Here is a 12,874-nt window from a genome sequence, read left to right on the forward strand (position 1 = left end):
CACTGCCTGAGAGACCTTCCTAGCTGCACTATCTAGTGATTTCTTAGGATGTCTGAGACAGTTCTGCACGGATTTCTAAAAACCTACTAATATTTTGTCTCAGACACTCTTGATAAATCTGGCCCACTGCATCTTATTGTCCAAGTGCAGGGAGTTCCTGACTTGTGAACGCCTCCCTATACGAACCTCCAACCCACCGCAATGTCGGGGACTCCCTGTACTGTGCCAATGCAGAGGAAGACACAGGATACAACGTGGCATAGAGGAGAACACAAGGAGGACAGAGGTGGACACATGGGGACAGAGGTGGACACATGGGGACAGAGGTGGACACATGGGGACAGAGGTGGACACATGGGGACAGAGGTGGACACATGGGGACAGAGGTGGACACATGGGGACAGAGGTGGACACATGGGGACAGAGGTGGACACATGGGGACAGAGGTGGACACATGGGGACAGAGGTGGACACATGGGGACAGAGGTGGATGTTATAAACTGTTCTTATCACCTTGCTTCGACACCATCGTCTCACAGACTGTGAGATCACTTGACTCTCCACACAGCAAACAGGAAATAGACTTTCTCAGGCTTCTCCAATGTTTCCGTTATTTATTCAAATCACAGAAAGACAGATAGATACAGTCATCATATCCTAGCTATGCAAATCTTCATGTTGCTCGTGATTAGACTCCCTACCGAAGTCTATCAGGTACCTTCTTCCTACCTACGTTACACTAAACTACCTATGTACATAGCATACATTATATCAGCTTACATAAAGGAATAACATGCTTAGAGGTCCAAGTCGGCCTTGCGAGCTAGTGCAGAAGGAAGAAGCAGAAGTGAGTTCTCCATCGCTCGCTCCAGATTTAATACCGGCTAGGAAAGAGTTAAATATGACATCATCTTCGCCACCCCCTATATCAGTCTATTGGTGGACCCACTCATGGTGTCATCATATCCGCCTACTCGATTAATAATCAATGAGACATTTGACATACATGCAGGAATGTGAATATTTACAAAACATGACTGATGTTTATTGTTCCAGGCCCAGGTCAGGGAGACCTGCGGCCTTGTTCAGAACAGCTTCTTGGTATGTTCTAGTTCTGCTGACAGAACTGCAGATTTTCTCTCTTCAGAGAAAATCCCCTTAAAGGGCAGGTCTGCTCATCAAGCCTTTTTGACTAACTCAGTCCAAATAACTGAGGCCTACTTAAATTATAACAATCCCCCCTAAAACGGCTTGACCCGCAGATCCCAGCGTCTGAACCTCCCAGTACCTGGTTTCTTTCGTTTATGTTTCACTTTTCGATGTTCGTGCTCACACAACTTCTCTGCTCTCGGTGGTTACCCCTGGAAGAGAGAGAGCAAGACCTCTTGGTCTTCCTGTAACCAGGCTCTCTGGGGAAGCCCTACTTCTAAGTCCCTCAATACCACATGCTCAGCATTTGCGTCACTTGCGTATCACTCACAAACTTGCATGACCACAGAAAAGTGAAACTCGTTTGGTTGTTACAAAACGGAGCAGTGCCAGGTGCCTTCTAAAAGAGCGTCTTTATACAATCAGCTCCTAGGTACTACTAAACCTATACCCGTAACCCTGTATATCCCTTAATTTAAACTATTGGTTCCGGAGATTGTTTATGAGGCACCAATCTCTGGACCAGGTTAATTTATTTTACGTAATTTTACCCCGCAACCTCACCTGGATAATGATGCCTAAAGTTGTCATCCCCATCCAGACGACCAGTGGGTGTAGAAAGAACTTTGGAACTGCAGATGCCCCGTCCGAGTGTCCCTGGAACATCACCGGAACCTTTGTCCACCAGGGCAGACTGGAACTCACCTGCTCATTTTTGTGTTCTACCTCGTTAAGATCACCTGTATCATGGTGAAATCTTACCTCTAACTTAGTGTACTGTTTGTTTAACCTTTGTAACAAAATGTGGTCGTCTTGGATCAAACCCTGTTCCCCTTTGTCCCATGTCGGGTTCTCTTTCAGGACGGGAACTACCCGTGAAACTTTGACCTTTAGAGTTCTCTTAACAATTTGAGAAACAACGTCATCAAACCTGGATGACAGGATCCATATGGGATCTCCACTCACACAATATGTTCCCCTTGGAAACTCCCCCTTATCGGAACAATTATGAGAATATACCTTGAATGTATCATTAGACCTTATGTTAAAAAAACAAACCTTTCCTTCAGCCACCGGAACTATCGGTTGGGCTTCAGGGTGGATCTTTTGAATGGTAGCCTCGCAGTCTGCGTTATTGAGCCCGCAGGCTTCTCCACTAAATTTGACTTGCCCCGGCCAACGCAGGTACTTCTGCAAGAATTGCCCGCATGAGGACAACTCTACTTGTTTCACCTCCCCGTCTAGCACCCAAAAAAGGTTGACCTCTCAGGTCCTGGTGTAAGACATGTGTTGAGGTGGGAACTAAGGAAGTGGCGGTGCCTAAAGGAATGTTGCACCGTTTCCATTTGTTCACCCAAACATCTCGAAGCTGCCATGCAAAAGATCCTTCTCCAGAAAAGTTACTATACCTCCCCTTGTCCAATCTCAGTTGCACAGGATCTTTTTGCCTCTCCCTGACAAAATATGCCCCCAACTGTCCTGATTGGACCTCTTCCCCCCTTATGTTCTGAGGCACACTATGCACCTGAGGTCGGGAAGACTGTACTCTCTGCAATCTTTCAATTAAGAGTACCTCTTCACTTACCCAACTATCATGAGGATAAGCTGCTGCACATGGACTGTGTAATGTCGTCCCCTGTTGTGACCCGTGTAGTGTGGATGGGGTTCCCTGTGTGGGCTTCCCCCCCCCCCCCCGGGACCGCTCTCCCCACCCTCTTTGTCACCTGGAAATGTGGCTTGATCTCGATTTTTACTTCTCGTTTCGAGAACCACCCACCCTTGGCTTTCCAGCCTTTACGTGTGTATAGTTGTTTCAGAGGCACTCTCTGTTGGTAGCTCCAGAGTGTGATGTGGTCCCCTGCGTCTCTCTGGTAAGAGAATTGACGCCTCCTGCTCGTTCCTCTCCAATCTGGACCCATCTCACTCTGCATAACCAAGACAAGGTACCCCTGAATCACACACTCCACCTTTTGCATGTACCCATTGTACTGCAATGTACCTTTTAACAAACCTTTGGATCGGTGCATCGATTCTGGGAGTGTGGCATTCAATAGCAGATTTACACTGCCATTAAATTCCCACTGCCCGCACACTTGACCCTTCAGACCTTTCACCCACCTTGTGCCATGAAATTTGCTTTCTCCTGGCACAAGTGCTCTTTTCCTCCGTCCCTGCATGGTCCATCTGTGCCAAGTGGAGGGAGGTGTAAAAGGATCAGTACCTTTGTCACCCAACATTAACCCCTTATTATACATGAGAATGTCCTCTCTTCGTTCTCCTAGGACGGAATGGCAACCGAGGATCACCATCAGCATGGTACTCTTCATTATAAAAGCACCACCCTGGGAAAGAAAAACATTAGCACTTTGCATTATGCTTTGCTCCGACAGTTTTGTTAGTCTCTTTCCGATCTCCGAAATCTCGTGTTTTAGTCTCTTTCCAATTTCAGGAATCTCGCTTTTTAGTCTCTTTCCAATCTCAGGAATCTCGCTGTTCTCCAAGCTTAGATTGGCATCTGGAACCTTTCGCGTATCCGACTGACATCTCCATCTTTGCTGCCAGCACTGCAGCTGTCTCAATTCCATATTGCCAAACACCTGAAATCGAAATACAAACAAATCAATTCTTATTAATGATTTGGGATTCGCCCTGCGGCTTGTACTCTTTACACTTTAAATTGATCAATATATACCGTAATTGATCTCGTTGCTTTATGGTTCTCATGAACTCTGTTTACTCTTATTGGTAGACTGGAGTTAAACTTCACCCCCCTACCTCAGTACTATCCTCAGTACTTACCTGTTTAAAATATGCTCCCGCGGACTTCACCTATGGAAGCTCGCTTCACCTTTGGAAGCTCTCACCCCATTGCAGCTCACTCCACATCCCCCCTTATCTGTCCATGCGCGGCCGTCGCATGCACAGATTACGGATGCCACACCTGATGCTGCTTTGCAGGTGAGCCTGCAATGCTCTTACTCATTATCGCATTTACTTATCTAGAACTTCATCGCGATACCAGCTCTGCTAGAAGTTCTGTGTGTTGTACCCTCTGATCAATGTTTGCCGTGCCACTACCTAAACTACCAAAAAAAAATTGCTGCCTCCCTGTAGGAAGGAGCACTTTGCACTTAACCTACACAGGGTGCAGGGCTAAGCATACCAGCGTCACATGCCTGTATGCAGATCCCTGAATGCCCACTTGGTAGGTAGTCACATGGAAAACACCGTATTGACACACTGTCACTCTGTAAACGGCAATTCTATCATCTGTATAATTGCCCCATGAACTGCTGTCAGTCCTTGTTCTTTGTGCTACAATTGATAGGAGCTGGAAAAAACATATTTGACCAATCAGTGGACGAAAAAAAAACGCACACAAAAACAGCTCCAGCCCAGCATAGACCTCTCAGTCCAGCTCTGGCCCTGTTCACGACAAAACCGGAAAAAAACGTTACCGCTCTGCAGAAGCGGCGACGGAAACCCGAATTGGTCAACTCCCTTTTTTCCAACTCCGGCACCCCCTTTGATGCGCTGTCCCCCTTTCCTTCTATTGGGAACTCATGCTGCACCACCCATTAAGGTGCCTCACTTACAGGAATAATCCCATAAGCAACACAGTACAGATACTTCCCTGATCTGCGCAGCACTCGCAAATCACTCCCTGGGGACTATCTGACTTATACGTGTTTTCCTAGCTGGGAAACACTTCCTATCTGTGAGCCTGCAACTTGCTTGGCTCACGTATGCGGACACTCCCTGTGTCCAGACTTCTTCTGAGGAAATCATCTGGAAGCCAAGAAACCCAGTAGAATCTCTCTACTGTCCCCACTCTGGACCCCCCTCCCACCAGCTGCTTCCGTGCACGGCGCCTTGTGCCCAGCTGTGACGTGGGACCTAGGATCCCCCCCAGCACATCCTCCCCCCTGCCATCGGGGCGTGCCTATCAGTGGGCGCTTCCCGCCCCCTCCCCTGCTGATACATCATGCAGATGGGAGTGGCTTTCTCAGAAACCCGACGCCATGTTGAGTCATGGCATGCCAGCCAAAATGGCTGCTATCAATCCCCCGTAGCAACCGCTTAATCCTATACCCATTAGGAGAAAAAAACAGTTAGAACATACATACAATGTATATGCACACTAAACATTTCAGCAGAAAAAGCTCTTCCCCAAGCTTAGCATACCGCTCTACACGCTCTCGGATGGAAAAACATCCCAAAAGAGAAATACCAGAAATTCCACCGTGGAGTCTCCTATCTCTGAACCACAGACTCTACCCAGCAGAACATCTCCTGAACACCCCTGCTGACAAAAAAAAAAGAAAAAACTACGTCCGAGCCCCATACAGTAGCACCACCCACTATCTCAGCTGTCACTCTAACTGTTGCATACCTTCAAAGCGACCCAGGTCCGTGGGCTGCGTGCATCTGTATAGCTCCCCGAGAAGAGAAAAAAAACATACTTCTGACAGCTAACACAGTGCTTTAAACCCTTCTAAAACCGCACAGCTGTCTCTCTCTCACTTTCCTCACTACCAGTCTCCTCTCTCTTCCCTCTCTCTCCTTCTCCTCTCCCCCCCCCCTCTACTACTCGAAAGCCTTAGCCCCCCCTTATCTCTCCTGCGGGGGACTCCCATATCTGGCAAACCTCCCAGACACACGGGAGAAAGAGAAAGGAGAGGAAAAAAAACCTGAAACCGCACGCAGCAGCCACTAGCACAACCCGAGAGAGAGAAAAAAAAAAAACCTACACAGGAAAACCAGTACGAACATACATTGGAAAATTTAGAGAGAAAACACTGCTGGAACAAACTGTCAACATGTAATACCAACACTTTCATTAGAATTAAACAAATGAAACACTATACTTGCCTGGCTCTACAGACTTGTACCGACTTCCAATCCGATCAGCTGACGGCAAGTTTTTTCCCACGAGTCGATGGACCTCGGTGAGCGTTTACTGAGCGTTCTCTCAGCGGATTCTCGGTCCCGAAGGTAACTTGCTCAAAACCTTTGCCTGGGATACCTCACCAAGGAATCCTTTGTTCGGCTAGATTGCGTGTACAGCACAATCCAAATAAAACCGGTCCATGACTCGCCGCTGATCATCACCCGGATTGCAGCCCGTGTGTTGGCCTTTCTCTAGCGGCCTCCCACACACTACTTATCCTCTTGATAAGTTTTCCAGTCCGCGTCAACTCCGCTTATGTCGCTGTGGAATATCTTGAAAACTAGATAACTGACTGACATCTGGCCCGGTCCTTGCCTGCCTTTTCTGCTAGACAGCGCAGCTGGGTTCACGGCACCACTGTTATAAACTGTTCTCATCACCTTGCTTCGACACCATCGTCTCACAGACTGTGAGATCACTTGACTCTCCACACAGCAAACAGGAAATAGACTTTCTCAGGCTTCTCCAATGTTTCCGTTATTTATTCAAATCACAGAAAGACAGATAGATACAGTCATCATATCCTAGCTATGCAAATCTTCATGTTGCTCGTGATTAGACTCCCTACCGAAGTCTATCAGGTACCTTCTTCCTACCTACGTTACACTAAACTACCTATGTACATAGCATACATTATATCAGCTTACATAAAGGAATAACATGCTTAGAGGTCCAAGTCGGCCTTGCGAGCTAGTGCAGAAGGAAGAAGCAGAAGTGAGTTCTCCATCGCTCGCTCCAGATTTAATACCGGCTAGGAAAGAGTTAAATATGACATCATCTTCGCCACCCCCTATATCAGTCTATTGGTGGACCCACTCATGGTGTCATCATATCCGCCTACTCGATTAATAATCAATGAGACATTTGACATACATGCAGGAATGTGAATATTTACAAAACATGACTGATGTTTATTGTTCCAGGCCCAGGTCAGGAAGACCTGCGGCCTTGTTCAGAACAGCTTCTTGGTATGTTCTAGTTCTGCTGACAGAACTGCAGATTTTCTCTCTTCAGAGAAAATCCCCTTAAAGGGCAGGTCTGCTCATCAAGCCTTTTTGACTAACTCAGTCCAAATAACTGAGGCCTACTTAAATTATAACAGTGTACACATGGGGACAGAGGTGGACACATGGGGACAGAGGTGGACACATGGGGACAGAGGTGGACACATGGGGACAGAGGTGGACACATGGGGACAGAGGTGGACACATGGGGACAGAGGTGGACACATGGGGACAGAGGTGGACACATGGGGACAGAGGTGGACACATGGGGTCAGAGGTGGACACATGGGGTCAGAGGTGGACACATGGGGACAGAAGTGGACACATGGGGACAGAGGTGGACACATGGGGACAGAAGAGGACACCTGGGGACAGAGGAGGACACAGGGAGACACAAGAGGTATAAGGAGGCATGAGGTACAAAGGGGGCCTAATCCACAAGATGACACTTCACCATGGATGCACCAGGTTTAGTATGTTTTTTTCCCCCCTGTTTTTTGTCCTCTAAACCTAGGTACGTCTTATGGTCAGGAGCGTCTTATAGTCCGAAATATATGGTAAGTCTTTAGCTTAATTGCAGCTTGTATCTCATTGAAAAGAATCCTTTCTAGGGGTGTTTTAGCAGCCCCAGCTATTTCCTTGCATGCTTGTCTGTAACACATGTCCTGTTATTAAAGGACAAGCGAGGGGTTGGTGATCTTCAGAGGCTGCCAGCTGAAGAAGACCAGTGCTGCGGCGAGGGACACACGTGACTTGTAGGAGCTGAAAGAAACCCCAGTTTTTCAAGTAAAGTAGAAAATTGGAACTGAGACAAAACTTTGTACTGTATGCCTTTTAGACATTCTTTGCTCCTCCTCATATAGACGTGGGTATGCTTAAAAGCATACCCAGCGCCCCTGCTCAGTGTCCCTTTAAGACGTACATGGTATATGGATGAGAAAACACAGAACACCTATAGACATCTGCGGCAGTCTAAGGGTTAATGATACTACAATGTTTTGCACCCTCTGTAAACACAGAGGAGTCACTTTTTATTATTGCTTTAAAACTCCTTTATTAAAGAATTTAACTATAGAAAAAACTCCTTGCACTTCCCAGTTATTGCCAGAATCTGATAAAACTGCAGGTGTAGAATAAACATTATCAAAAATAGATTGAGTCTCATGTTGATTGAAATAAACTTGTTTCAGTAACTGACTTATTGCACCGTGTAGAGAATGTTAAATATCACAAATATAAATTAATTTGCTTGCTTAAAAGTAAAATAGAACATGATAAAATAAAAAATGATGTACCCATATGTATACAGCAAAAAATCTTTATGGCCTGTACACACCGAAAAGCACAAGCCCAATCGCAAACGCAGTGCGACGCAATCGCGTTTTTTTACTCAAAATTCTACTTGCGATTTTTGTGCGCTTGCAATTTTGCTAAGGCTATCTTTTCCTGGTTTCCTGATTGTTTACCTAAAAAACGCAATGAAAATTGTATGCATTGCGGTTTTCATGCGTTTCTTCAAACACAGTGCTTAAAAAGCACAGCAGTCACTGTGATTGCGTTTTTCTAAAAACGCATCGCACCAGTGTGTACAGGTAATCATGATGTTCATGATTTTTCAAAAGACCTTGCGATTTAAAAAATGCAGCGCAAACGCAGCAGTGTGTACAGACCCTTAAAATGTGTTCTGAGTAGCTATTATAGGATAACAGTCCACTATTTATACTGTATCTACAATGCAAAAAAAGAAAAATCACTTAAATTTGAAAAATGCTAATTTTACCTGAAGTATCTTCGAGGGGACATAGCAGTGCAGATTCTAGACTTCCTGCTATTTCCTTAAACCTTAAAGAAAGAAAAAAAAAAAGGATCAACCAGATGCGAAATGGGCACTCCCAAGAGAACAACATAGTTTGATATACGGTAGCAATCATTAACCTAGAATATTCTGTATAATATTCTGAGTGATTAAAATAAAATGATCAATAATCAATGTCCATCAAATTTTATAATTCAGATCGGATCTCCCTGAAATATTATACTGCACCGAAGATCGACTGAGAATGTCATGATAGATTTTCAGACTGAACATTCATTCAGTCTAGATTGCAGATTTTGAGAGTACCGGTATTTACTTTTTGTTGGCTACAGAAAGGAAGACTCTGTAAATCTGTGGACTGGTCTAATTTAAAGCAAGCAATGATTAAGTCTACTGTACCTTTTTTTAGGTGTTGACCTAAATTTGCATGATGGCTGTATTTATACTGAACTGTACAAAAAGGATCAGTTTTCTGTGTCCCAGCCTGTGGGGAGAGAGGGGGCCCCATGCTAGAGGCTGATAGCAGCCAGGACGGGGGTGACAGCGGTCGGCGGAATGCCCCCTCACCTGGGTCCCCCCACCCCGCTCCCCCTCCAGCTAGTTTCAATAATTTAAAATGAATCTCATGAAATGTAGCAAGCAACTGCGAGCGGGGATCTTACTTTCTTGCGTCCCACCACTGCTGCGTCACCTCCTGTAATGTCGTCCAATGAACAACAGAGGGCGGCATTACAGGAAGTGACGCAGCGGTGGGACGCAAGGAAGTAAGTTCCGCGCTCGCTACATTTGATGATACATTTTAAATTATTTAAATTTTTTAAACTAGCTGGAAAGGGAGCGGGAACGGGGGACCCAGGTGAGGGAGAGCCCCACTGCCACCCCGTCTTGCCTGCTACCCCCTACATCTGTCTTTTAGCCCCCTCAAAAACGCAAATGGATCAAAAACGTATGCTGCAAAAGGGCAGCATGGATCAGTTTGCGTACAGCTTTGCCAGGATCACAAACCACAGGGTCCGTCATGTAACCGTGCCTAGTGTGGAACCAGCCTAACCGTGTAAGAATGGCTGCAGTTTACATTTTCCCAGTGAAATTTGTATTTGTTTCTGCCTACTTTTTGGTTATGGAGATAAAACATATCCTATATGTTATTCCAGGTAATGTACGATGTGTGTGTGCCAAATTTTTATTCAAATCCGTTCAGCCATTGTTGCGTGATTGAGTAACAAACATCCAAACTTTCGCATTTATTATATTAGTAAGAGGAGCATATGTATAAAGGTCTGCAAGACAAAAACAGCTGGAACTAAAGTTTTAAGTAGAGCTCTAAATAATTACTAAAAAAACTGGAAGAGGAGGTTGTTTTTCCTTAATAAACTTAAAAAGGTTTTCTTGCTGTGATACTGGTTGTAAAAAAAAAATGAAATATGTATATCCCATTTAATCTAAAACTACCAGAGAATATATATATATATATATATATATATATATATATATATATATATATATATATATATATATATATATATATATAGTAAAAAATATATAACTTCATGCATCTCTCAATGGAACATGAGAAGCCGATGACACCACTTTTCAGGCAGGGGTCACACTTGTCTTTCAGTTTTCTACACTTTGCAGAAAACTCAAAGACAAGTGTGACCCCTGCCTTATAGCAGCTAATGTAATTTATAGAGAAAACTGACAAATTGCGCACGATGTCATTTTTTTTTCTGCGTGCGAAATCTGCATTAAAGTGTGACCTTGCTTATTGATTAACATGAGTTCTCAGTTGAAGTCAGTTTTTCTGTTACTTCTACATTCCTTAAGCTGCTGCTTGTATTGTCTGCAAAGTATAAAGCTTTCCTTCAGTTGCTTTATAAAGAAACACAGCAGATGCTTATGCAGAACTGATCTTTAGCCCTTTTTAACACTGCCAGATGTGCTACTAAAGTGGTAATTCATCCTGAAACGGACACCACTGTAGGGCTGAAAATGACAAACTTATTTTTGGAACTCAAAATTAAATGCGGTCAGTAAAGGTCTGGGAACAATAGAAAATGTTTCCTAGACAAGTACAAAATACAGCCAATTCTTACAAGCTCCCTGAAGCACAAGAAAACATTTGGAGAAAAAGAAATATTAGAATTTTTATTTAATTAATTAATTCTCGAAATTGCAAGCACTTCAGGCAATTATGGAGTTAAAACAATTCCATTACAAGCAATGGATTGTCCTCGAGCCTATTTGTCATTCATTCTATAACAGATGAGATTTTAAATTTCAAAACATTTTGAACATAATCTCCTGCATTGGGATCGATTTACAAAACCTCTCACAAATGACTTATTTATCACCTAATTGATAAAAATAACCTTTCAGTACATTAACAAGCAAAATAATCAAAGTAAGTTGTTCCTGATTAACTTCATTTCAATATTACTTTTCTTATTTTAATTATATTATTGCTCTTTGGGAGCTTATAAATGTAACATAGATAAGGTGAAAACAGATGAAAAAGCTTTGTGGATCATGCCCATTGCCTCATCAGTACAAAACCGATCGGATTGGATTTTATCAGAATGTCTTGCTCCCATCAGTAGCCTTCGTGGTTATGATCTGTCTGTCAAATGCATCCTTTCTTGTCTTTTATAATCCTCCTTGTGCTCCTCAAGAGCTTCAGATGTAAATGGTCTACAATACGGAACCGGGAGATTGGGGTAGGGAGCAGTACTTGTGGTTTAATTTGAAGTACTGAAGAACTTTGAGTGTGCTTGTGCAATACAAGTGCCATAATGAAAGAGATGACATATCCCTCCTTTGGTGTAATTTGATGCCTTTTCATTCTGTGACAAGATTTCAGTTAGGAACGATTCGTTTTCCTCATGCACCTCAATTCACTAAGATCATACTAGTGATAATAAAGCAAGTGAAAAGTTATCAACACACGTCGAGCAGTATTTTAAGTGTTAATTCAAGAAGCTTGCCTTATTATGGTGTAGTTATAAGTTTTTATAGTGAGTGTTATCCTATTATTTCAGTCCTTACGTTATCACCTCTGTAGTTATTTTCACATGCAGTAGATAGGGAGGGGAGAAGCACACACAGGCAGGATGTACCTCCACCCCTCCTGCTGCCAGGACGATTACAGCTAGTCTGTGTAGGACAGCCAGACAAGGAGAGAGAGGTTGTGGCTCTGTGTGCGTTTCTGTGTGTGAATTTCTGTACGTGTGTGTGTGTGTGTGTGTGTGTGTGTGTGTGTGTGTGTGTGTGTGTGTGTGTGTGTACGTGTGTGTGTGTGTGTGTGTGTGTACGTGTGTGTGTACGTGTGTGTGTGTACGTGTGTGTGTGTACGTGTGTGTGTGTACGTGTGTGTGTGTACGTGTGTGTGTGTGTGTACGTGTGTGTGTGTACGTGTGTGTGTGTACGTGTGTGTGTGTACGTGTGTGTGTGTGTGTGTGTGTACGTGTGTACGTGTGTGTGTGTGTGTGTGTGTGTGTGTGTGTGTGTGTGTGTGTTTGGCATCTCTCTCCTTCCCACACTGTGTGCCTGCTGTGTATATTTCTCCCTATATAGAGTCCCCTTCAGCATAAACTAGTAAAAAAATAACGCAGACCACTCAGAATGCTTCACTTTACATTGCAGTCTGTAGTAACACTACACGTAAAGGATACATCCGAGCATTTAAAAAAAATCCACTTACCGTGGCAGCTGTCCTGTGCCCTCGCTGCAGCTCCAGTGGCTCCCGGTCTTCTCTGGTGGCCTCGCTAGGTCAGGTTCCGGGGCGGCTTCTTCTGCGCTCCACCTTGCGGGTCACGTGGTCTCTTCGACATCATCAGGACGGAACTGCGTCTGCGCAGTACCGTCCCGATGATGTCGGCTGCGCCAGCGGAGAAGAACAGGAGCCACCGGAGCTGCGGCTAGGGCACAGGACAGCTGCCACGGGCTGGAAGAAGC

At 44.5% G+C, this 12,874-nt stretch overlaps 1 protein-coding gene across 1 annotated transcript in view; it reads right to left on the bottom strand.

The window, feature by feature from the left end:
- COG2 (component of oligomeric golgi complex 2) overlaps positions 1 to 12,874 on the bottom strand; it is a 142,863-nt gene that overhangs the window by 45,003 nt on the left and 84,986 nt on the right. The window contains exon 11 of the mRNA XM_068231820.1: positions 8,885 to 8,946. Coding sequence (XP_068087921.1) covers positions 8,885 to 8,946 — 62 coding nt within the window. The remainder of the gene's footprint in view (positions 1 to 8,884; positions 8,947 to 12,874) is intronic.

This window comes from Hyperolius riggenbachi, chromosome 4, assembly GCF_040937935.1.
Source record: "Hyperolius riggenbachi isolate aHypRig1 chromosome 4, aHypRig1.pri, whole genome shotgun sequence".
Taxonomy (NCBI): domain Eukaryota; kingdom Metazoa; phylum Chordata; class Amphibia; order Anura; family Hyperoliidae; genus Hyperolius; species Hyperolius riggenbachi.